At 46.8% G+C, this 23345-nt stretch overlaps 1 protein-coding gene across 1 annotated transcript in view; it reads right to left on the bottom strand.

Annotated features, from left to right (window-relative positions):
- Window positions 1-23345, bottom strand: part of VWF (von Willebrand factor) — a 173576-nt gene that overhangs the window by 135885 nt on the left and 14346 nt on the right. The window contains exons 3-5 of the mRNA XM_075553135.1: window positions 20885-20987; window positions 20148-20356; window positions 12159-12277 (exon numbers count right to left, since the gene is read on the bottom strand). Of these exons, the coding sequence (XP_075409250.1) occupies window positions 12159-12277; window positions 20148-20356; window positions 20885-20987 (431 nt within the window). The remainder of the gene's footprint in view (window positions 1-12158; window positions 12278-20147; window positions 20357-20884; window positions 20988-23345) is intronic.

The following is a 23345-nucleotide window of genomic DNA, read 5'->3' as shown; positions in this document are numbered from 1 at the left end:
GTATTTTAAATTTCCAATCTGACCACCGTCGGAAGGTGTAGTTCACATAAACAAACCTCTTCAGGCCCTCAGTAATGAACACGAGTTTACAGAGACCCCGCGAAGCACTTTTATAATAACGGGGTGACAACCCAGCCATCTGTCACTGAATGGCAAGTTGCACGGTCTTCTACCCCCTGGATGCACCCCGCCCCTCCACCAGTGGATTAAAAGTCTGTGTGCACCAGTGGATGTCCCACAGGTTTGGGAGAAACGGTGGAGCCAGAGTCCGGCCATGCAAACTTGAGAACATGTGCTCACCTCCCTGGGTCTCTTTTCTGACCTCTAACAGACGAAGGTGTCCCAGAGCACCTAGCCGGGCCTACTTTCTAAGTCAGGCAGCCCTGGCATGGCTGCTGTCAATCACCCCGTCCCCTGGCAACCCCTGGCACCATGGAAACCCTGTCCATCCTGCGCCACTCCCGTGACTGGTCTTAGAGCAGACCAGTGTAACCCATCGAGCTTTCATTCACTGGTTTTCAGAACCAGAAGCCTCGGTTTCCACCTAGGCAGGGGTAGTTAGAATCTAGATGGCACAGTACAGGACGGAGCCTGACCCCGCAGGCAGGTTATGTCCACCCTTCAGGAAGTGTCCTTCAGAGCAGGGAGTTTCTCATTCCCTCTCCTGCTGCGGTTGGTTGTGACAATGGATGGGAGCCTAAGCGGCCACCTTAGACCATGAGGTGGAAGCACCGGGCTGAGGACGAGAGAGGGTCTCTGCTGTCGTCGATCCTGGCCTGGCCCCGAACTTCCTGCCCCTGTGCTCCTTCACATGACAGGGATTTCAACTTCTCTATTGTTCAGCTACTCTTACTTGTCACTCCTGGCCCGAGTTGCTCCTAACAGGTGGTAATGTTTACCTTAGATGGTTGCTGCCAAATTAAATTAGATTTCTCTGGGAAGGCGATCAATTGCATCTAACTATTCTCTTTTGCCTGCTGTCAATATTAGACAGCTAGAATCTGACTCCACCTCAGCGCTCTGCTAAACCGCTTTGGCAGTGACACAAAGCCAGGGTCAGCTAATGTGCCCACTTCCAGCATCTCCCTGCTCCATTGCCTGGCATTAGCCCATCTGTCTTTCCTCAGCGCCTGTCTTGGGTGCCAGAAGCAGGGGAGAGAGCTACAGCTCAGCCCCATCAGTCCATGACCTCACCCTGCCAGGGCAGGCGGGCCGACCCAACCATGGCCCATCTTAATCGCATCTTCAGTTCATTACAAGAGACCTGTCCTCCTCTCCAGAGATGAAGGCTGGTTTGAGGTGGGGCGGGAGCGAAAAGGAGCACTTCTCCCCAGGGCAGCAGGGGGAGGAGGAGAGAAAGCAGTAAGTAGCGAGAGATCTGAAACAGCTATTACTGTGTTTGTTCCCAAAGCGCTGACAAAGGAGAAGGGGGGCGGGGCATTCCTAGGACTGCAGGGAACAATGAAAGGAGAGTCTAATCTATAAAGTACAAGATTGTTCGGCCCAGCCCTGCTCTTTCCAGCTCTGGGGTGGATGCCCTGGAGGAGGGGTGGAGGCGCCTGGAGCCTGAATTGGTCTGAAGTGGTGGGTTCAAGAATTTAACAGAGAAAAAAAAATTTTTTTTTTTTTTAGGAACTTAATTTGTGTCAGTGGGTAGTTTCTAATTTCTCAGGCTGTGAGGCTGGCTGGGGAAAAGTTGGTGATTCGATGGATAACTCCTCGCTGGCCTGGGATTCCCACTCACATTCCCAAATCTGTAGCTATTTTGTGTATTTACTAGTTGGTCTTACAGAGTTTTGTTTTTCCATAATGCAACCCACAAAGTAAACCGAAGTCGTGCATCTCCTAAGACAAGCAGATGGATTCTGGGCTCCCACTGAACTCTAGCCCCAGTCCAAGAACAGTTATCTCTGACCACACGGCCCTGCTCGATCCTCACCTCCATGAACCGATCACTGAAGACAGGGGTGCTACAGCAAGCTGCTACGAGAGCAGATGGTGCCCAGCTATCACGAAAGGGCTGGTATTCAAACAAGCAGCCATCTGAGCAAGGAGTCAACTAAGTCCACATTGAAGAAGCACAGCAGCTTGAGTGATCCAAAGACGACGATAACAAAATTCAATATGATGAGGAGAAAAGTATCAGAGCTAAGATTATGAACACCCAATTTGCAGAAGGCTATGGGGGGCATGGGAGCCCCAAGCTCACCTGCAGAGTATCAGATTAGGTTAAGCCCCTGGCGGATTCTCTCTAGCCACCGCCTTTACTATCAAACAGAGAGCATCTGGATTATGCGAAATTGCACTTGAAAGTTTGTCAGTTGAACTCCCTCTTGACTCAACCTGAATTTGTTCTTGGTACAAGTATCTCTTACTTGTTCCATGACAAAAATTTCCTCTCTGGCTTTTTCCACTATCGATGGCGATTCTTTCTTTCTTACCCATTATTTGTATTTTTAATCCTTATATATAATTTTTATCCTTACCACTTTATTTTTTTCTTCTTGTTTCTGTTGGGTTTCCCAGTTTGTATAGCACAGAAGGAGTGGATGTACAGAGATAATAACGGAAGCAAGGGTTAATAGGGGATGGAGGGGTGGGGTGGGGGGAAGAGGATTTCAGGAGTAAACAATGAATGCAGGAGTGGGGTGGGAGCATGAGCACTGAATGTGATTTCACAACTCATTTTAAAGGTGATTTAACCTTGAGGAGAAAGAAAGAAAATGTCCTAAAATTGATTGTGGTAATGAGGGTACAATTCTCCTTGATAGGATCGAACTATTGAATGGTATGATAGGTGGATTATGTGCCAGTAAAATTTTAAAAATAAATAAAAAGAAGAAGATTCTGGGTAGAGTGAGAGACAAATGTGGACCATAGGTCAAAATCGAAAAAGAGACCAGACGTATTGCTCAGAAAGGGGGCAAATGGGGCCCCCAAGACTGTGACCCTAGCGCCTCAGGTCTGTAACTGAACTCACCGTGAGTTTGACTAGTCAGCCATGCAGGCTCAGAGGGCAGCAGTTCCCCACGTACAGGCTTCAGGGGGTTAGGAGAGGGGAGGAATGGGAACAGGAGATTGGCGGGAGGCAGGACCAGCACTGGTGTGGGGACAGACTTGGAGCGGAGGAGTTGAATCAGAATGTGTATGCAGTGTGGGGTGTGCAACTAGGTTCTATAAACCACCTTATTCACCATAAAGAGTTTAAAAGGTGCATTGTGCAATCGGTCTTTGAGCTTTTAAGTTAGGGAGCTATTTGAACTGAAAGCCTGGGCCTTCCTCAACCTTTCCTGAGGGCTATCAGATAAGCCCCTCAAGGACCAACTTCTGTGTAAGGGGCAGGAAACTTTTGAAACCCAATGACAGGCTCTGAACTCTGCTACAAAGCTTAAATGCATAGAAGCTGTGGTCAAGGTCACACCACTGCCCCCACCACAACCAAAGCAGCTCACTGCCCCATGCTCCATGCGACACTCGGGTGAACGTGCTCTAAGGGGGCGAGGGCACTGCAGTGCGGTCAATTCCTGTACTCGGTGCTTCTAGCCCTGGTCTTTATAGTATCCACCAAATGCTTGGGCAGCCTATGCAAATGTGAGCTTCTCATGCCACGGCTAGAGGACTGGCTAGCTTGCTAAGGATGAAAATAGGGGGGCTGGTACGCTTGTGAGGGTGGGCCATGCAGCTAAGGTGTATGGAATCCTAGCATGGAATTGGTTCGTTTTATCAGCCCATGAGGGTTACAATAAGCCTTCCTAAAGGTGGAACAGGGAATCTCATGACCAACAAGGAAGATGAGCCAGGAGTGAAGTGTGTCCTTTGGACCCAAGATCCCTGATTGAATCGCTTCAATCCAGGTGCAAAGCGCTGTAACAGCAGAGACAGCAGGCAGTGAAGAGAAACAGTGGCAGCAGGGCCGGAAGCTGTGGGAGCACCACTGCACCAGGCTTCCAGGTACAGACAGAGAAAGCTGAGGGTCTTCAGGCAGGAGGCTTGCTGGCAGAATGGGGGGCCTCTGTGCACTCAAGAGGAGCTGGGGGTGGGCACCTTGGGACAGAGGCTTGCTGGCAGAGGGGGCATTTATCAAGAGAGCTTGTCGAAACATTTGCCCAAGCAGAACCAGATGCAGCCGGGAGGGGTGAGGGTGGGGGGCAGGAACCAGGAGAGGCACATCTGCTGGTATGGCTGAGAAGCGGATGTCCTGATGGAAGAATTAACCCTTCAGTGTTTCTGATCCTGGATGTTAACTTCCCTAATAAACTCCCTTATTCGAATCTTGTTGGTGACTTCTGTGTGGCCATTGTGACACACTGTTGAAGCAGAGAGATCTGTGGTGAGACAGTTGGTGTCAAAACTGGTATAAAAAAAAAAAAGAGGTTGCTGAGTGGAGGCCTGCCTGACCTCTGCCTGATAGCAATTCATCTTGGGCCGCTGCTGATGGTGATTCTTTCGCCCCTAAGTGAGGCTAACGGGGGTCCACTGCCAGCTCCACACCGTCTTGACAAGGGTTTATTATCGGTACCAGGTGTTGGATCTCTAGAAGGTGCTAGCAGTTAATGTGTTTGGCAGCTAAACAAAAGATTGAAAGTCTGAATCCACCCAGAGGTGCCTTGGAAGAAAGACCTGGAGATCTTTTTTTTTTTTTAACCACCCATCGAACACTATGCAACAACAGAGCTCCATTCTGACACATACGAGGTTGGCATGAGCCAGGGGAGACTTGCCGGCAACTGGCCAGTCAGGAGTCAATAGAGCTTATTTCCCCTGGAGAGGGGAAACCTCAATTCAGAGGAGGAAAGTAACTTCCAGGAGGATACACAGAGAACCATGTGAAACTGGACACCGCCCCCTGGCCTCCTGTGTCCGGGTAAAGCACACAACGTAGATCCTCATCCCTCAGTCTACCTATGATTTGGACTCTTCAGAGGGAAGATCTCTTTAAAAAGGAAAAAGATTGTGTGTGTGTGTGTGTGTGTGTGTTGTGTTCAAGCCCCAAGTATCACTAGAGCATCCTGTCTGTAAAACCAGGTTACAGCTCCACCAGCTGACAATGAACCCATTGGGGATCAAAGATGTAGTAGTAACTCTACCAACATGCTCCCTGATCTCCCAGAAAAGCCTCTTCCTGGCCAAATCGTGCGGTGAAGTGAACGGAATGGAAGAGGCAGAGCAGTGAAGCAGGGAGGCTGGGAGTGGGCCTGGCCGGGGAGCCTCCTGACTAGGCCAGGGTGCTTCGCCAGGTCCTCTGTGCTTCCAGCCCTTCCCCCTGCTCCCATGAGCTCTCATTGAACATGACTGAGCAGAAACTGGACAAAGAGCAAATTCCATCCTTTGCAAATATTACTTGGGCAGTCCTTAATGAGAACGTGGAGAGTGATTTGCCTTGTCCTGACAGAATAGGGTGTTTGATGAACTTCTTTGGGCTGTGGAGGGGAAAGGCTCTGGTGATTTCAAGCAACCATGAGTGTTTACCACAAACATTAGCTTCTGAGAGCCAGGTGACTTCCTAGGAGGGAGAGGAAGCAGCCTATGGTAGAGTCCGGCGAGAGGACCCTCCAGGATAAAGAGAAAATAGGAAGATGTGAACAGCAAAAGAAAAGGAAAAAAATGGATTGTATTGAGTAAACTATGCCCATTTTGGAGGCCAGTTGAGAACAGGAAGTGTGGAGCTGTTGGGTGGGTACAGCCGGACTTGAACTCCTGAATAAGACCTGGAGAAATCAAATGGAAAAAGACCTTGCATTTCCAATGCCCACAGGAGCCACGGTGGCATAGTGATTATGCTGCTAACTGCAAGGTCAACAGTTCAAAATGACCAGCTGCTTCTTGGGAGAAAGATGGGGGCTTTCTACTCCCTTAAGAGTTACAGCCTGGGAAACCCACAGTGGCAATTCTACCCTGTCCTACAGGGTCAATATGAGTTGGCTTCGATTCGATGGCTGTGAGCTTGGTTTTGGTCTTCTCTCCAATCTCCCAGGGCTCTGCGAGACAAGCCCCTGACTAGTTGAAATGGGACACAAAGGGAGACCTTAACAGGGAGCTCAGAAGGCCACAGAGAGCAAAGCTTCAGCAGATGGCTGGAAAGATTCCGGAGAGGAAGTCTTCAAGAAATAACTCATCCACTGGGCAGGGGTTCCAGCCTACCTTGTCTATCTGGGTACAGTCTCTCCTGTCTTGGTGCAGTGGGTTGAAGATGGAACTAGCTATCATCCAGAATCTATTTCTATGAACCTAAGATTTCTTACCTTGAAAAGAAATGGCTTATGTCCCAATCAGCATCTTGGAGTTGATGCTGCTGAGAGATGAGTCTCCCGGGAGGAAGGGTGGTAATGGCCACACCCCATCTTCTCAACAAGGACTGGGAATCCTGAGGACCAACCCCGAGGATGTATACTGAAAGCACTTTGGAGGCCAAAGACAAGGAAGGATCCTTATACACCGATTGCATTGGGGTTGATCCTGGGGGTGAGAGATGATTATGGCCACGGCATCTCTCAGTGGAGCAGACAGTGGTGGTTGAGTGGTAGAATGCTTGCCTTCTATGCAGGAGACCGAGGTTCTAGTCCAGGTCAATACACCCCATGAGCCACCACCCCACCCCCACCTGTGTGTCGCTGGAAACTTGCACATGGCTGTGATGTTGAATAGCTTCCAGACTGAGATGCACTAGGAAGAAAGGTCTCGTGAGAGGCTTCTGAAAATCAGCCAAGGAAATCATGATGGCCTGCCTTTCAACAGATAATGTTGACAGGGGTGCACCAGGCAGCATTTCTCTCCACTCCATGCTGCGTGGACTCACTATGAGCAGGGGACAGATGAGTCCAAAGCCAACAACAACATAGTTCTGTAGGTCTCAAGGAGCTACCACTCACATGGTAGATGTTTGTATGGTGGTTAGGTTACGTGAGGGCCCTGGGAGCACAATGGTCAGACACACGGTTGCTAACAAGGTCATTGGTTCAATCCCACCAACAGCTCCACAGGACAAATATTTGACTCTCAGCTCCGGTGAAGATTACCGCCTAGGAGTCCCTGTGGGGAAGTGCTACTCTGTTCCATCAGGTGGCTGTGAGCCCTCATAGACGAGACAGCAGCAGCAGCAGCAGCAGCAGCAGCAGCAGCGGCGGCAGCGGCGTGAGGTTGTGTACTGCGGTTTCCCAGCAGGGGAAGGCAAGGGCTTTTGAGGGAGGTGTACCAGAGAGAGCAGTTGGGGCTAGTTTCAGGTCCAGGCTCCTGGGACCTTGGGTGTCACCTTACAGACAAGATTGTAGGACAAACCAATGCCCCTTTATAGGGTTGGCACTTGCTATCATTTCCCTGGTTAAAAGAAGGGGCTCCCTACACCTAAATCTGTAGACTTACCGACAAATTCACATTAATTACTAGATCTGCAGCCTTTGCTCCAGAGCCCAGCAGTTCAGCAGTGATTTTAAAAAGCTGGAATAAGTGTACATTTGCATGCACTCCAACAAGCCATTATCAGTCCCAGAAGAAAGAGGCGGGGTTTTGTTGGCATAACAAGGAAGCATTCACCCATTCACCCCACCCCCCACCCCCTGTCTCCCTAGGCATAAGTAATAGGGCCTGGCTCTCAGCAGGAGCTGACTGCTGGCTAGGGTCCTGGAAAGATGGAAAGCTTGGGAGGCGTGGAAGAGGAGAGGCAGGCCGCTGTCTGGGACCGCTCCCCAGGGCCGGCCGGCTGTGGACTCTCCTCTGAAGGACACCCTGCCACGCTATGGGGTTCTGGGAGCCGCACACTCTGTGGAAAACCCTTGTAGATGATGCCTCACTGACCCCTCCTGGCTGGTGAATCTGGGGGCCCAGTGGGACTGAGCAGGCTTCCAACAATTCAGAGGACCACGGTAATCACCTCCCAGGAGATGAGTCATGGTGCTTCCCAGCCAATGAAGGCTTCCCAGTCATGGGCAAGCACAACCTGATTGGCTGAGTCAGCGTCAGACTTCTCTTCTCAGGTAAACAACCCGAAACCAAGAGCTGGGTGCCTGAAGTAGCTTGTCTCTCTGGGCCTTCTGGAGTATTCAGGGACCTCAGCCCAGCACTAAGAACTGAGCACCCAATTTCTAAAGCGGATCCCAGGACACTGGTTAATGAGGACTTTATACACCCAGGAGACAAAGCGAGTAGCAAGCATGCAGCTGCAGCCTCAAAGGGTGCCAGAGGAGACAAACAAAGTGCCTCCTGGGTCCTGCCTCTGTCCCCTTGTCTCCAGGAGACAGTGCCCAGCCCCCGCCTCTATCCATTTTCCATATCAGGTTCTCCTATTAAAGACCTGTCTTCACCTCCTACTTCTTATAGACAAGCGAGAGGACGATCCCTCTGTGCTCTGAAGATGAGAACACCTGCCCTGGCCTGTGTTTGCCAAGTGACACAAAACAAGCTCCCTGCCCTCCGAGAGGTGTGTCCATGTCAGAGGTGCACACATGAAAGTGGCCGCTGCTCCCCTTCCTCACTACCTGAGCTCTACCCCCTGGCCCTCACCTCTGCCTACAGAGCACAGAAGGGCAGGGGAAGAGGAGGGAAGGTGAGCGACCAGCCAACAATTCAACTGTAGATTTTGAAATAAAAAAATAATAAACTCTCTACTCCTCACTACAAAACACATCACATGTATCCAAATTGAAATCCTGGGTTAATGATTTTTTTTTTTTAAAGAAACTGCCATCCAGTCAATTCTGATGCATAGTCCCTATAGGACAGAATAGGCTTGGGCTTCTGAGGCAGGAAATCAAGATGAGAAAAGAAAGCCTCCTCTTTCTCCTGGGAAGCGGCTGGTGACAATGAACTGCCACCTTTGTGCTTGGAAACCCAACATGTAACCCACGACGCCACCAGGGCTCCTTGGGCCAACAAGTGGCTCTGAAAGAGTGTTGATTTCCATCACTAATCCGCTTCCTTCACATCAATGTGTTTAATCAATTGCTGTCAAGTCAACTGCAGGCTTGTGGGGACCCCCTTGTGTGTCGGAGCAACACTGTGCTCCATGGGGTTTCCAATGGCAGATTATGTAGAATCAGATCACCAGGCCTTTTTACCCAAGCACCACCAGGTGGATTTGAACCTGCAACCATTTGGTTAGTCCATGTTTGTTGACTCCACTCAAGTAACTCTTGGATGTTTCGGTATATTGCTTTCCTTCTGACCTCAGGCTATGCTCAGCTACCCCCAAAGGAAAGGGTGCTGTAATTGGGAGACAAAAGAAACGAGGTTCAGAAGAAAAGGATGAATTTTGGAGGCTGTAACTAGAGTATGGTGTGTGCTCATCCACTTCTCCTCACCCCACCACTCACAAAGAAGCAAGCGCCCCCAGTGGGAATGCAGGGGAGCCGGAGGACACTGGGATCCAGGAAGAAGAAGAAGAAGAAGAATGTATAAGGCTTACACAATGGGCCCCCATTTAATGGCTGTAACAATGGGCTCAGACATAACAATGGTGAAGATGATCCAGGGCTGAGCAGTTTCCTTCTGTTGTGCGCCGGGTCACCAGAGTCAGAACCAACCCAGGGGCACCTCGCCACAAGCATCGTCTCCTAACAGCCATCCCCAAAGAGGCACAGAATCCGTCTGCTAACAGAGACCCCCTTCCAGCCAGATGAGAGGCTCTGGTGAGTGGAGTCATCAAGGGTGTTTGAAGAAGGAAAGAGCTGCGAAGGAGCATCTGTACGTGGACAGAGAGCGCTGCACCCAAAGCAGCCATGGCCAGGGTTGGGGTGTTACAGCAGGAGCTGCACAAAGCCAGGAACATGCTCTCCCCTAGAGCAGCTAAAGTAGCTGGCAAAAATGATGACGTGAAAGAGAACATAAAATTTCAAAGGCAGCTCAAGAAGAGAGCAAAGCATTCTAATGAAATGTGCAAAGATCTAAAATTAGAAAACCCACGGGATCTGACTTAGGGTGTTGGCAGGGAATATGGGAAGGACCATGGACTGCCAAAAGGAAAAACAAATCTGTCCTGGAAGAAGTACAGCCAGAATGCCCCTTAGAAGCAAGAATGGCAAGACTTCATCTTACATAATTTGGACATGTTGTCAGTACTGCCCAGTCACTGGAAAAGGACATCATGCTTGGTAGTAGAAGGGAAGCAAAAAGGGAGAAGACACTCAACTAGACGATTGACACAGAGATTGCAACCATTCTGAAGATGGTGCAGGACCGGGCAGTGTTTTGTTCTGTTGTGCACAGGGTCACTATGGGTCTGAACCAACAGCACCTGACAACAGTATCTCAAGCTGAAAAAAACTGAAGAAAAAATTCAAGCCTCAAGTTCCAATATTGAAGGATTTTATGGACAAAATATTATACGATGCAGGAAACATCAAAAGAAGGCAGAAGGAATAGAGTGAATCGTGATCTTCAAAAGAATTGTCAACATTCAACTATTTTAAAAGGTAGCATATGATCAAGAACAGATGGAATTGAAGGAACAAGTCCAAACAGCACAGAAGACATAAAAATAAATAAAAATCAACCAAGACTCCAGGAACTGATAGAATACTCATTATATCGTTACAAAAATCTGATGTAGCTCTGGAAGCACTTATTAGTTAGTCTGTGCCAAGAAAATTGGAAGATAGCTATTTTGTCTATCAACTTGAAGAGATTCACATCTGTGTCCATTCCGAGGAAGGGGATCCAACAAAAGTCGCACTCCGTGGACAATATCATTAATGTCACTCGCAAATAAAATGTTGCTGGAAATAATTCAAATGTGGTTGCAACAGTCCATCCTCCGGAAGCTGCCCCAAAACGCGGCCGGATTCAGAAGATGTGTAACGAGGGACAGCAGTGCTGACGTCAGATGGATCTTGGCTGGAAGCAGGGGACGTTTACTTGTGTTTCATTAAGCGTGCAAAGATACTCAACTGTGTGGACTATAGTCGACGGCGGACAGCATGGAGAAGCATGGGGATTACGGATCACTTCCCTGGGCAAACGTGGGACTTGTAGAAGGAAATGCTACACCGTTTAAAATCAGGAAAGGTGACTTCACCATTCTTATTCCATCTGTATGCTGAGCATATAATCCGAGAGCCTGGACTATCGGAAACAAGTGGCGTCAGGGTCGGAGGAAGTCTCTTAACAACCTGAGAAAAGCACATCACACAAGCCTGCTTTCCAAAACCACTTGCTGAACAGACTTGAAGCACTTACCGACGAAGATCAAAGACTACAGCCTCCTGTACGGATGACAACTCCATGTAAAGAAAACCCAAAGCCTCGCAACGGGACCAATAGGCAACAGCATGACAAATGGAGAAAAGATGGAAGTGGCACAGGAGTTTATTGTACTGGGATCCGCCATCAATGCCCATGGACGCAGCAGCGGAGAAATCTAATGACGCATGACTGCATTGGGCAAATCTGTGAAGGCCTCTCCAAAGTGAGGAAGGAGCAAAGAAGGCACTGGGAAGACCAAGGTGCATCTGACCCCGGTCATCTTATTTCCAGTCGTTTCCCATGCATAGCACAGTTAGACAGCGACAAGAAGACTGCAAAAGAATTTGCGCGTTTGAATCATGGTGCTGGTGAAGAGTGTTGGGAGGTCCTAGACTACCGGAAGAACAAATGTCTCTCTCTTAGAGGAAGTGCGGGCAGATGGCTCCTTAGCATCAAGAATGGTCAGGCTTCCTCTCCTGCCCTTGGGGCATGTAATCAAGAGAGAGAAGTCTCTGGTCAAGGGCATCATGCTGGGTAAGCAGAGGCGCTGGGGAAAAGAGGAGCGCTCTTGATGAGATAGATTGGACAGGGGCTGCAACAACAGGCTCACCCACAGCAAGTGCCCGCACGGTGCTGAACCTGGCAGTGGTTCACACGTGGAATCACTGCAGTCGGAGCCACCAACAGCACTTAAGAGCAACAACCACAATGCACCAGTGTAAGGAAGAGGCAGGGGCCCGTGGAGTGGCTCCTTCTCCCCTCTTAGCAGCACCCACCCACCCCCAGGCACGTGTATCCCATCCCCAAACACACACAGCAAAAAAACGGTATTAGTGGTGTCGTTAACCAAATTTACACCACAGAACCCTACACTGAAAAACCAGTCCACTCCTCCCCAAGATCGAGGGCCTCCAACCAGATGCTGTCTGCCTCTTTACTCCAGAAGTCCCCCATATCCAGACACTCCCAAGCTGAGCTGCTCTTACCTTTTGCATTTCCCCGGAGACGTTGCAGGGGGTGCTGGGAGGGGATGCCCGCTTGCACCTCTGTTCACTGCTCAGGGCCCAGGAGTTTGCAAAATCATAGGGGTCTGAGGTCAGGGTCCCTGTGGAGCAAAGTTTCAGGCAAAATTGAAACCACACATGAACTGGTCTTAGGACATTTGAGTGAAACCTCGACACCTTTCATTCCCATTAGATTGGAACATGCGCATATGAATAAGAGAAAGTCTCCCCTGAGATGTTTGTAGCAGTGAGAATGCCCTCGTGTGGGTCTGATGCTCCAGTTTATCCTTCCTGTGAAATTCAGGAACTCCAGATTAAGAAACTAATATAGGAACCTTTTAAACATCTATGCCAATGTCCGTTGCAGTTATGTACGATGTTCTCAAGGTGGAAACAAGAGAAATGTCCATCAACGATAAATGGACACACAAAACGTGGTATCTGCAGCCAATGGCATATTACTCAGCTATAAGGAGACATAACGTCAGGATGTGTGCCACAACATGGAAATACCTGGAAAACTGCCAAGTGACATGTCGGTGACAAAGGGACAAGTAACGTATGTTTGAAAGAAGCAAATCTACAGAAGCCAAAGCTCATCTGTGGCTACCAAGAGTGAGAAGGAGGTGGAAAGAGGGATTTGTTGTTGTTGTTTGCTGCTGCTGTTGTTGTTGTTTAGGGGGCCCTGTGTGCATGTGAATGGTGGCAGAATCATTTGGAACCAGAGAGCAAGAGGGTTACACAGCTTGAGGAATATAATCTGTCACTGAATCATACATGTAAACCTGTTGAACTAGTATGTGTTTTGTCGTGTGTATGTTCACCATGGTTTTTAAAAACTTACAGAAGAGGAGCTCACAATTCAGAATTATCAAATATAATGAGGAAGCCACCCATGAAGAACAGACATGAAGACAATAAGATTAGATCAAAAGAAATTCTGATAATAAACTGTTTATACAGAGGCTTTAAAGCAGATAGTGCTGCATGGTTGAAATCAAGAAGAAAGTGAAAACTTCATAAAACAGCAAGACACTACAAAAAAAATAGAGTTGAAGAGAACCAAAATGACCTAAAAATTGTGAATGTAATCAATGATGTGGTGAGGGACTTAAGTGATTACGCAGAGTTGAAAATGAATCAGTGAATTAGAAGATCGGTATCAGCAGTGTGCGCTGGTGAACCAGTCTTGGGGGGTAGGGAAGAGCCCTAATTTGTAGCATTTGCTGATTTCCATGGGGTGAACACACCCGCCAGGACCAATTCCAAGCTACAAACATGAGCAGTGTAGTTTGAGAGAAATAGTCACAATCTGCTCTGACCCACGGGAAGAAGCACATCACTTGCACAAAGCAAACTACCTTAAAAAGCAGGATACAGAGATGGAAAACAGAAGTGAATAAATAAATGACAGGATAAGCATTTGAGATAGAATCAAGCAATTTTTAACAATCTGCATTTTTCTACACAATGCGAATACAAGACATTTAAGAAATGTACAGAGAGATGAGGAAAGCTGATAGTCAAAGAGAAAAAGACTGATTTTTTTCAAATCTAATGAAAGATATAATCCAAAGTTTCAAGAACCACATTAAGACTCCACCAAGATGCTTAAACATACAATCTACACGTAGACACAACAGACTGAAATTTCAAAAGTACCGAGATAGAGCATTCTAAAAAGAAGACCAAAACTCAAAAGATAACTTGTGTACAAAGACATAATCTGCAAGGAAGTGGCAATTAGACTAATGCCACGTTTCTCAACAATTATGAAACAGTAACTTCAAAGCCCTTGAGAAATAACTATCATCAACGCACTCTCCGCCCAGCTAATGTGTTTTATAATAATGTGGAGCATTTCTTTCTGTTTGTAACCAGGCTCTGAGTAAAGACACTACGAAGAGATGCTCTTCAAGAAAATAGATATTGACCCTGAGAGAAAGGAATAAGATGCAGGAGGAAATTAGGAGCAAAGAGTCTGTTAAACATGAAGCTATAGGTAAACAAACAAGCGCTGTTTATTTAGAACTATAATGATAATTATAATAGTATTAACAACAAAAGCAATAGTACCAACTCTGGTAACACTGAAACAAAATGTGAGGGCAAGAATATAATTTAACATAATAAAGATAACTGAGAATACATAAAGCTAAATGAAAATGAAAACACGTTCCTTATCTAGATTCGTGCCATGCGACTAAAGTAGCAAGTGTTGGAACTGCATGGCTTTAAATGTACACATTAGACAATAGCAAGTTGGTTAAGTTAGAGCTAGAGAAGATGGGAACAGATGGCTCTATTAACTTGTGCAATGGCACCATCCAATGAAAGAAGCAGTCTCTCCACGCACTGAACCCTTAATTAGAGGGTAGCTGCGTTCATGACAAAGAAAGCTGCCTTATATTCAATGTTCAGATTTTACAAGAAAAAGTCATTAAAACGTAAATGTTAACGTGATTTAAATGATCAAACGAGAATTAAATACGAATAGTGGTTTTTAAATTACCCATGTTACCCTCTGTTACTTACGAACACATACATACATGAACACGTCTTTTTAGAGAAAGTTAAGAGCCATTTTATAGATTTCATCACCTCCACTGCAGTGGGAAACAGAGGTTCTGTTCGAACCATCAAACATTTCCCAACCGTCTACTGTGCTGCCCGCAGTGAATTACTGACTATGGATTTCCTAGCTATCGTCTTTGGAACTCCCACCAATGACAGCGGATGTTGTTGTGAGGTGCCATCAAGTCAGCTCTGACCCATAGCGGCCTCATGCACAACCGAAGGAAACATTGCAAGGTCCTGTGCCACCTCCACAATCTGTTCCTATGTCTGAGCCCATTGGTGCAGCCACTGTGTCGATCCATCTAATTGAGGGCCTTCCCCTCCCGCACTGCCCCTCCACTGTACCAAGCATGATGTCCTTCTCCAGGGACTGGTCTCTCCTGAACATGTCCAATGCATATCAAACGAAGTCTTGCTGTCCTTGCCTCTAAGGAGTGCCCTTTTAGCAATTCACGGTACTTCCAGTATTCTTTGCCAGCACCACAATTCAAATGCATCAGTTCTTCTTCGGCCATCCTCATTCAACTTCCAACTGTCACCTGCTATGAAGCAATGAAGAATACCCTGGCTTGGACCTGGCACACTTTCTCCCTCAAAGTAACAGCCTTGCTTTGCAATATTATAAAAAGATTTTGTGAAGCAGATTTACCTAATGCAATATGTCTTTTGATCTCCTGACTGCCGCTTCCATGAGCATTGATTGTGGATCCAAGCCAGAGAAAATCCTGGCCAACTTCTCTCCATTTATCGTGATGTTACCTGTTGGTCCAGTTGTGAGGATTTAGGTCTTCCACGCTGAAGGCTACAATTCTTGATCTTCATCAGCAAATGCTTCAAGTCCTCCTCACGAGCAAGATTGTGTCCTCTGCTTATCAAAAGTTGTTAATAAGCCTTCCTCCGATCCTGATCCCACATTCTTCTTCATATCATCCTGTGTCTCGGACGATTTGCTCAAATACAGATGGGACAAGTCTGGTGAGAATGACAACCCTGTCCCACACCTTTCCTGATTTTAAACCATGCGTATGACCTCTTTCTGTTCACACAGCTGCCTCTTGATCCCTGTACAAGTTCCTCAAGAGGACAGTGACATGTCTGGAATCCTCATTCTTCTCAAGGTTACCCAGAGTTTATCATGGTCCCCACAGTCAAATGCCTTTGCATACTCAATGAAATACAAGTAAACATCTTCTGGCATTCTCTGCTTTGAGCCAAGACCCATCAGCCATCAGCAATGAGATCCCTTGTTCCATGATCTCTTTGGAATCCGGCCAGAACTTCAGACAATTCCCTGTCAATGTGCGGCTGCAACCATTGTGGGAGAATCTTAAGCAAAATTTTACTTGCATTCATTATCAATATCATTCGATAGTTTGAGCATCTGTTGGGTCACTTTTCTTTGGAATAGGTACAAGTAGGTATCTCTTCCAGTCAGTTGGCCAAGTAGCTGTCTCCCAAATTTCCTGGCATCTAAGAGTGAGTTCCAGAAATTGATGGGATACCTATTCAAATGTTTCAGCAAGCTGAAAACCTTGTTTTTGGAGTGATGCATTCAGTGCAGTTTTAACTTCTTCCTTCAGCACCATTGGTTCTAGCTCATGTGCTACCTCCTGAAATGGTGGACTGTCAACTAGTTCTTTTGAGTCCAGTGACTTTGTGTGTTCTTTCCTTTGTCTTTGGATTTCTCCTGCATCATTTGGTATTTTACCCATAGAGGTTAAAATATTACCCATAATATTTGACCCATGGTTTCAAGATTGCAAATCGAGGCTTGAATTTTTCCTTCGGTTAACTTTTAATTTCACATATATTGAGCATGTTCTTTCCCCTTTGGTTTTCTACTTCTAGGTCTCTGCATATTTCATCACAATATTTTACTTTGTCTTCTTGAGCTGCCCTTTGAAGTTTTTTATTCAGCTCTTTGACTTCAGTCTTTCTTCCATTTGCTTTAGATAAAGAGAAAGTTTCAGAGTCTCTTTTGCATCTTTTCTCTCTTGTCTTTTAATGATCTTGGCTTTCTTTTTTTTTAAATACATTTTATTAGGGCCTCATACAACTCTTATCACAATCCATACATATACATACATCAATTGTATAAAGCACATCCGTACATTCTTTGCCATAATCACTCTCAAAGCATTTGCTCTCCACTTAAGCCCTCTGCATCAGGTCCTCTTTTTTTTCCCTCCCTCCCCGCTCCCTCCTCCCTCATGTGCCCTTGGTAATTTATACATTGTTATTTTGTCATATCTTGCCCTATCCGGAGTCTCCCTTCCCCCCCTTCTCTGCCGTCCATCTCCCAGGGAGGTGGTCACATGTGGATCCTTTTAATCAGTTCCCCCTTTCCTGACCTTTGCTTTCTTCGTGAATGATGGTCTTGATATCCTCCCACGGTTCCCCAGGTCTGCTGTCATTAGTGTTCAATTTATCAAATCTGTGAGATGTTTTCAAAATTCAGGTGGTATAGACTCAAGGTCATATTTTGGCTCTGGTAGAATTGCTTTAATTTTATTCAGCTTTAAGCTGAACTTGAATATGAGCAATTGGTGGTCTGTTCCACAGTCAGCTCCTGGTCTGGTTTTAGCTGCTGCTATTGAGTTATCCGTTGTATCTTCCCACAGATGTGGTCAAGTTGATTTTTGTGTATTCCATCTGGGGAAGTCCATGTGTATAAACGGCTTTTGTGTTGTTGAAAAAAGTTATTTGCTATGAGCAAGTCGTTGGTTTTGCAAAATTCTATCATGTGACCTCCAACTTCATTTCTATCACCAAGTCTATATTTTCCAACTACTATTCCTTCCTCTTTGTTTCCAACTTTTGCATTCCAATCACCAATGCATTTTGATTATATGTTTGATCAATTTAGACTGAAGTCATTGGTAGAATTCTTCAATTTCTTCATCACTAGCTTTTGTGGCTTGTGCATAAATTTGAGTAATAGTTGCATTGATTGGGTGATTGGGTTTCCTTTAAGGCAGGTAGACATATCTGATCACAGATAGCATTGTTCTTCATGATGGATTTGAAAAGATTTTTCCTGATAATGAATGCCACATTATTCCTCTTGATTGTGTTATCCCCGGCATAGAAAATCATATGATTTTCTGATGCAAAATGGCCAATACCACTCCATTTCAGCTCACTAGTACCTAGGATATTGATCTGTATGTGTTCCATTTCATGTTTGTGTTCCATTTCATGTTTGACCACTTCCAATTTTTCTAAATTCATACTTCGCACATCCCAAATTCCGATCATTAGAAGATCTTTGCAGCTGAAGTCTCCATTCCCACAGGATTTACCCAACTCAGGTCACCATGGTCAACTCCCCTTCCAGAAATCAGCTCCTCTTCATGAATCGAGGACACTAAGTAAATTAGGTGCTCGAGGACTGGACAACCTACTACTAATGGAAGTAAGGTGAATGGAACCCCTGTGGGGGTGGGGCCAGAGAAATAATGGGTATGGGACCCTCACAAAGGAGTTAGTCAGTTTTGCTCTCATTAGATAGCACCCCGGAAGAGGGGACTTGGAACCATAAGCACCACCAAGAAGAGGTGAGAGCAGAGCTGGAGCTCAGTAGTGGGATTCAGCTGGCTCACACCTAATGTTTGGCTGAGTTCTGTGAACTGGTTGTTAAAATGGCACTTAGGATCAGTGTTCTCTCTAAGGTGGGTGGTTGGGCCCAATGTGGAAATCACAAATTTGTGATCCGTACCCTTTTTTAACATTCATCTGCGCAACAGCATATGTTAAGCACCCGTAGTAATGTTCATTCCCTCCATCGGTACACAAACTTAGATAGAACTATGCTTGTAATATCTATTGATCTGTTTCAGAAAAGTCATTTTTCTTTTGATGAAATGCTACGTGTTCGTTCCCTGGCATTTGCTAAATGTAGAGGGAGAAAGTGCCTAACAACCAGAGCGTGCCATGCTGCCCTTAGCTTTGCGTTACTCCCCAACTTCCCAAGAGCCATGACGAGTCAATCATGCAATTCCTAGAAGTGTTCAAAGAGCCAAAAATATGGACAGAACAGTCACTTTAACTTCAGCAGGAGCAGAAAGGAGGTTTCCAGAGATGAACATAATATGGTCAGAGAAGTCGCCTGTTTCCAGTATCTCAAGCACAATGACTATTGTCTGAGTGGCCTGCCTCCAAAGGAATGGGATCCTCCTCCCACAGTGAAAAGATGGTGAAGGACACCTCACACAGCCGGCGATGCTCGGATCAAAGGGAAGAAGGTTGCAAGTGAGGATGCCGATCAAGAAGTCATATGTGGAACGATCTTAAATAGCCGTGTTATTGTTTTTGTGAAGGTATTATTTAATATTTTTTCATTGATATGTTTACAATCTTTGTTATAATGTAGTTTTGTGTACCTCTTTCATTGTTTTTGTTTTAGTCTTAACTGTGAAATGGTAAGTTACCTTTTGGTGTATCAGGGTTGTTTATACTTAAAACAGTCATTAGGACGGTTAAGCTGTTGTTAAATTATGTGAACCCCACCACTGCTGGAGTCCCTTCACGAGGACCCTCCTAGACCCAGAAGACATGAGCTGTAACGCTGGACACACTGAGAAACAGCAAGACGCAGTGACAGAAACGATGGTGGCAGCAGCAGTACAACCAGGAGACAGCGCAGTGGGCTTCCTGACACATAACGAGAAAAACCTGAGTGCACTCGGGCAGAAGGCTGGCCAGCAGCACTGGGACTTCTAGGCTGGAGCTGAAGAGCTTTGTAACACTTTCTCAAGAAGGCAGAAGCCAGACTGGCTCAAGAGGACTGAGGGATCAAGGGACAAGAGGCCAAGGACCAGGACGAGGCCTGCCTGCAGGCATGGCTGCTTTGACTAGGGGCTTTGAAAAGGAGCCGCTTTGACTAAAGAAATGTGTCCTGAGACTTTTCTAACCCTGCTGCTTCTCTATAACATCCCATCGGTGTGAGTATTTTCCATGAGTCTTCCGTGGCAAGAAGTGTTCAGACTCAGCAGAGCAGTAGAAAATGCTATAGGTCAAGTTGGGTCAAGTTGGTGGAAAGCCAGGTTGGAGAAAGGAGGCACACCTGATCTCCATCTTTGAGGAATCAACTTGGCTGGTACTGCTGAAGCTAATTCTCCTCCCCTGTGAAGTTATTGGAGGTCAGCTGCCTACCCCACCAAGTCATTGCCCCAGAGTCACCTTGAAGTTGCTCTGGGGAAGTTAATGATGAACAGTCAAGCTCAAGGCTCTCCAACACCTGGCTTGCCTGAAATTCAAGGCAGTGAAGTCGAAAGCTCAAAAGATAACATTGACAGGGTGAGTGCTAGGGGAGGAATGTCGGGGAGCCTTCATGAGCAGCGGAGAGAGGAGCATAAACACGCTTTAGGGAAATGTTACCCCAGAGACACTTACCTTCCTGCGTCATAAAGTCATCTTCAGCGAACCGATTGAAGTTTCCACATAGCCCACAAGTCTTGTTGAAGTATCTGTCTGACAGCAGGACTTGGAAGGTACCACTAACATCGATCCTGGCCACAAAGCCATGGGTCTCACTGGACAGCTTGTAGGACCCGGCCTCGGTTTCCAGATACAGGCCATTGGAGGCATAGGGCATGGAGACACTGCAGGAGGAAGGATTTGCTCAGGAAATAAGCTTCCCGTCTATTCTCCGGATGTCCCTCCCAGCCACCAAGTCCAATCTGACTGCAGGGTTCAGATTATTGTGGAATGTGACTGGAGGTATGGGACTCTGATGAGTAGTGGGTGACACATTGGGCTGCTAACCCCAAGATCAACAGTTCGATACCACCTGGCACAGTGGGAAGTGGGGTGGGAGGCAGGGTACGGTAAAAGATGAGACCTTCTACTCCTATAAAGATTCAGTCGCAGAAACCCACAGAACCAGTTCTACTCTGTTCGGTAGGGTCTTTCCAAGTCAGAATCAACTCAATGGCAGTGAGTTTTTGAATTTTTGTTGGCAGAAGATCAAGACAAGTGGTTGAGCCCACCCAGCTGGGCTACTCACTGCCTCCGGGCACAGTTATTTCCTCTCTGGGTCTCAGCGCCTTCATTTGAATGGTGAGAAGAGTGCCGGAGGGAAGGAATATCCAGGCTTCTTTCTAACTCAGATGTTTGGGCCTCTGACTTACCTTTGGGTCCCCTGCATCACAGAACCATTGACAAACACGTGGATGTCAAAAAATTCCCCAAGATAGACGGAGAAGCCTATTCTCTTGCCATGTTGGAAGTCCCCTGAAAGAGAAAAGAGCTGAGTTATAGATAAATAAATACTACAAATACTGTGGTGATTATTACCAATCTATGTGTAGGCAGTTATTTATCTATCTATTTATTTATTTATAAGCCTTGTCCCCATAATATTCTCAGCAGAAAACTCCCCCTCCTCCTCCACCAAAAAAAAAAAAAAAAACAACAACAAAAAACCTTAATACATGGGCAACAAAAAACTTCCTGAAACTCTCATTTGGTCATCATTCTTCCCTCCATCTAAAAATATTTACTGAGTGCCTCTGGGTAACTAGCTCTCTGGGGACCCTTACGTTGCATGAGCATTCACTAAGAATAAAGAGAAGACATTCTTACAGCAAACAAAAGCGATCACAAGAGCTGTGGGTGACAGGTCCCCCATGTTGTTGCTAAGTGTTGACTCATGGTGACCCACGGCCGAGTAGAACTGCCCAAGGGGGCTTTCTTGGATGGAATCTTGGTGCAAACTGATCTCCAGGCCTTTTTTAGGTGCGCGTGCGTTCCAGCTGCACCCTGTGGGTGAGCAGTCAAGCACCTAACCATTTCCCTGCCAGGGCTCATTGGGCACGTTGTTATTGTTGTTAGATGCCATTGAGTCTGCCCCGACTCGTGGCAACCCCGTGTGCAACAGAACAAACACCGCCCAGTCCCGCACCATCTCGGCCATGGTCATGATGGTTGGTCCCGTAAGAGAGCATGGTCACACTCAACTCGCTGCCAGCAAGTCATTTCTAACTCTGAGCGAGTCTCTATAGGGTTTCAGAGGCTGCAAATCTTCACAGGAGGAGCTTGCCTCCCCTTTCTCACTGGTGGGTTTGAACCTCCAACCTAGTGGGTTAGCAATCCAATGCTTCCCTGGCCATCCCCCGGAGCTCCTTACTAGGACAATCCCCATCAGAATCTCAAGGTTCTTTGTTTAAAATGGAGCTTCCTGAGCTCGACCCTAGTTCACTCTATTTGAATCTCTGGACAAAGTCTAGGAATATCAAGAGAGTAAGGGCCTCAATAATGACCAATATTGCCATCCGATCAAGATTGCTGGTGGCATTGGGCTGCCAACCACCAGGTCAGCTGTTTGAAACCATCTGTTGCTCCTAGAGAGAAAAACAACAACCGGAGGCTGCATACTCCCATAAAGAGTTACAGTCTCAGAAACTTAGAGGGGCGGGGGAAGTTCTACACTGTCTTATAGGGTCACTATGGTGAGTTTGAGTGACAGCCGTTAGATTACCAGCCATTTGTCAGACCATGGTGGCTTTAGCCTCGTTCTGATGCTGGTATTTCAAAGGCTAACAGGGTCATCTGTAATGGACAGCTTTCCGGGGGGTCTTCCAATTTAGACAGCCCAGGGAGAAAGACCTAAGATCTACTTCCAAAAATTAAAGGTTTCCACTGAATGGGTGACAACAGACTAGGTTAGAATGCACTACCAATAGCCGTCACAAGGGAATCACATATACCAATGGTTGTGAAGGTGCCACAGGGCAGCCCTTCTCCTTCTGTGGTGGATGAGCTCACCGTGAGTTGGAACCAACTCAACAGCAAGTAACAAACAACAGTGTAGCCATTCGAGATGTTTGAATCCCCCAAAAGAAAACATGTTCACATAGTCTCCAAAGAAGATCTGGTTGTGAGGGCTGATCACAGAGACCTGGGGGATGCCAATGGCCATGAGCCTGGGTGACTAGGCAAGAGACGTGTTTTTCTACAGCATTGATAAGACCTAACAATCTCACAGCCCGTCCCCGGGGACTGATATTTGTGCTGGCCCTCAGTATTCAAAGGAAACGGAGGTACCAGAGAGGGAAATAAAGAGATTGATTGCCACGTCATGGCCAAGACTGGGAGAGAAAGCAGTTGATGAAAGGAAAGATGTACGCTGCTCCGTGAAGACCCAGCGATGGAGGATGCGGGAGAAAAGGGTCAGCTGTGGGCCATGTTCCATAGAGCCCAGGCTGAAATACACCCCTGGGAATGTAGAATATGCTTTCTCCCAGGAGGCGCAGGGATGCACAGGCTCCAGTTCTTCAGCAGAGGGGGATGCAGGCAGCCCCTGTGGTTGGTTTGTGCACATACTCAACCACACACACACTTGCTACCAACCAGAAATAGACTTGGTGCTGGTGAGATTACAGTGAAGGCTGCCACACGTAAATTAAGAGCCCATTCTAAGAATAGAGTCTTGAATGATATGCCATTAGCAGCCTGGAGCCCTCCAGGAAGGGCTCACAGACCACCCACAACCCACAGTCCACAGAGGCCCCAGCCAGGAGGAAGGCAATCGCCAACCACGTCCAAGGTTCTTCTCCTGCTCAAGCTGCCAAGTCATACATGCTCCGCATT

This window comes from Tenrec ecaudatus, chromosome 6, assembly GCF_050624435.1.
Source record: "Tenrec ecaudatus isolate mTenEca1 chromosome 6, mTenEca1.hap1, whole genome shotgun sequence".
In the NCBI taxonomy this organism is placed as follows: domain Eukaryota; kingdom Metazoa; phylum Chordata; class Mammalia; order Afrosoricida; family Tenrecidae; genus Tenrec; species Tenrec ecaudatus.
This window is presented reverse-complemented; position numbering and strand designations above follow the sequence as displayed.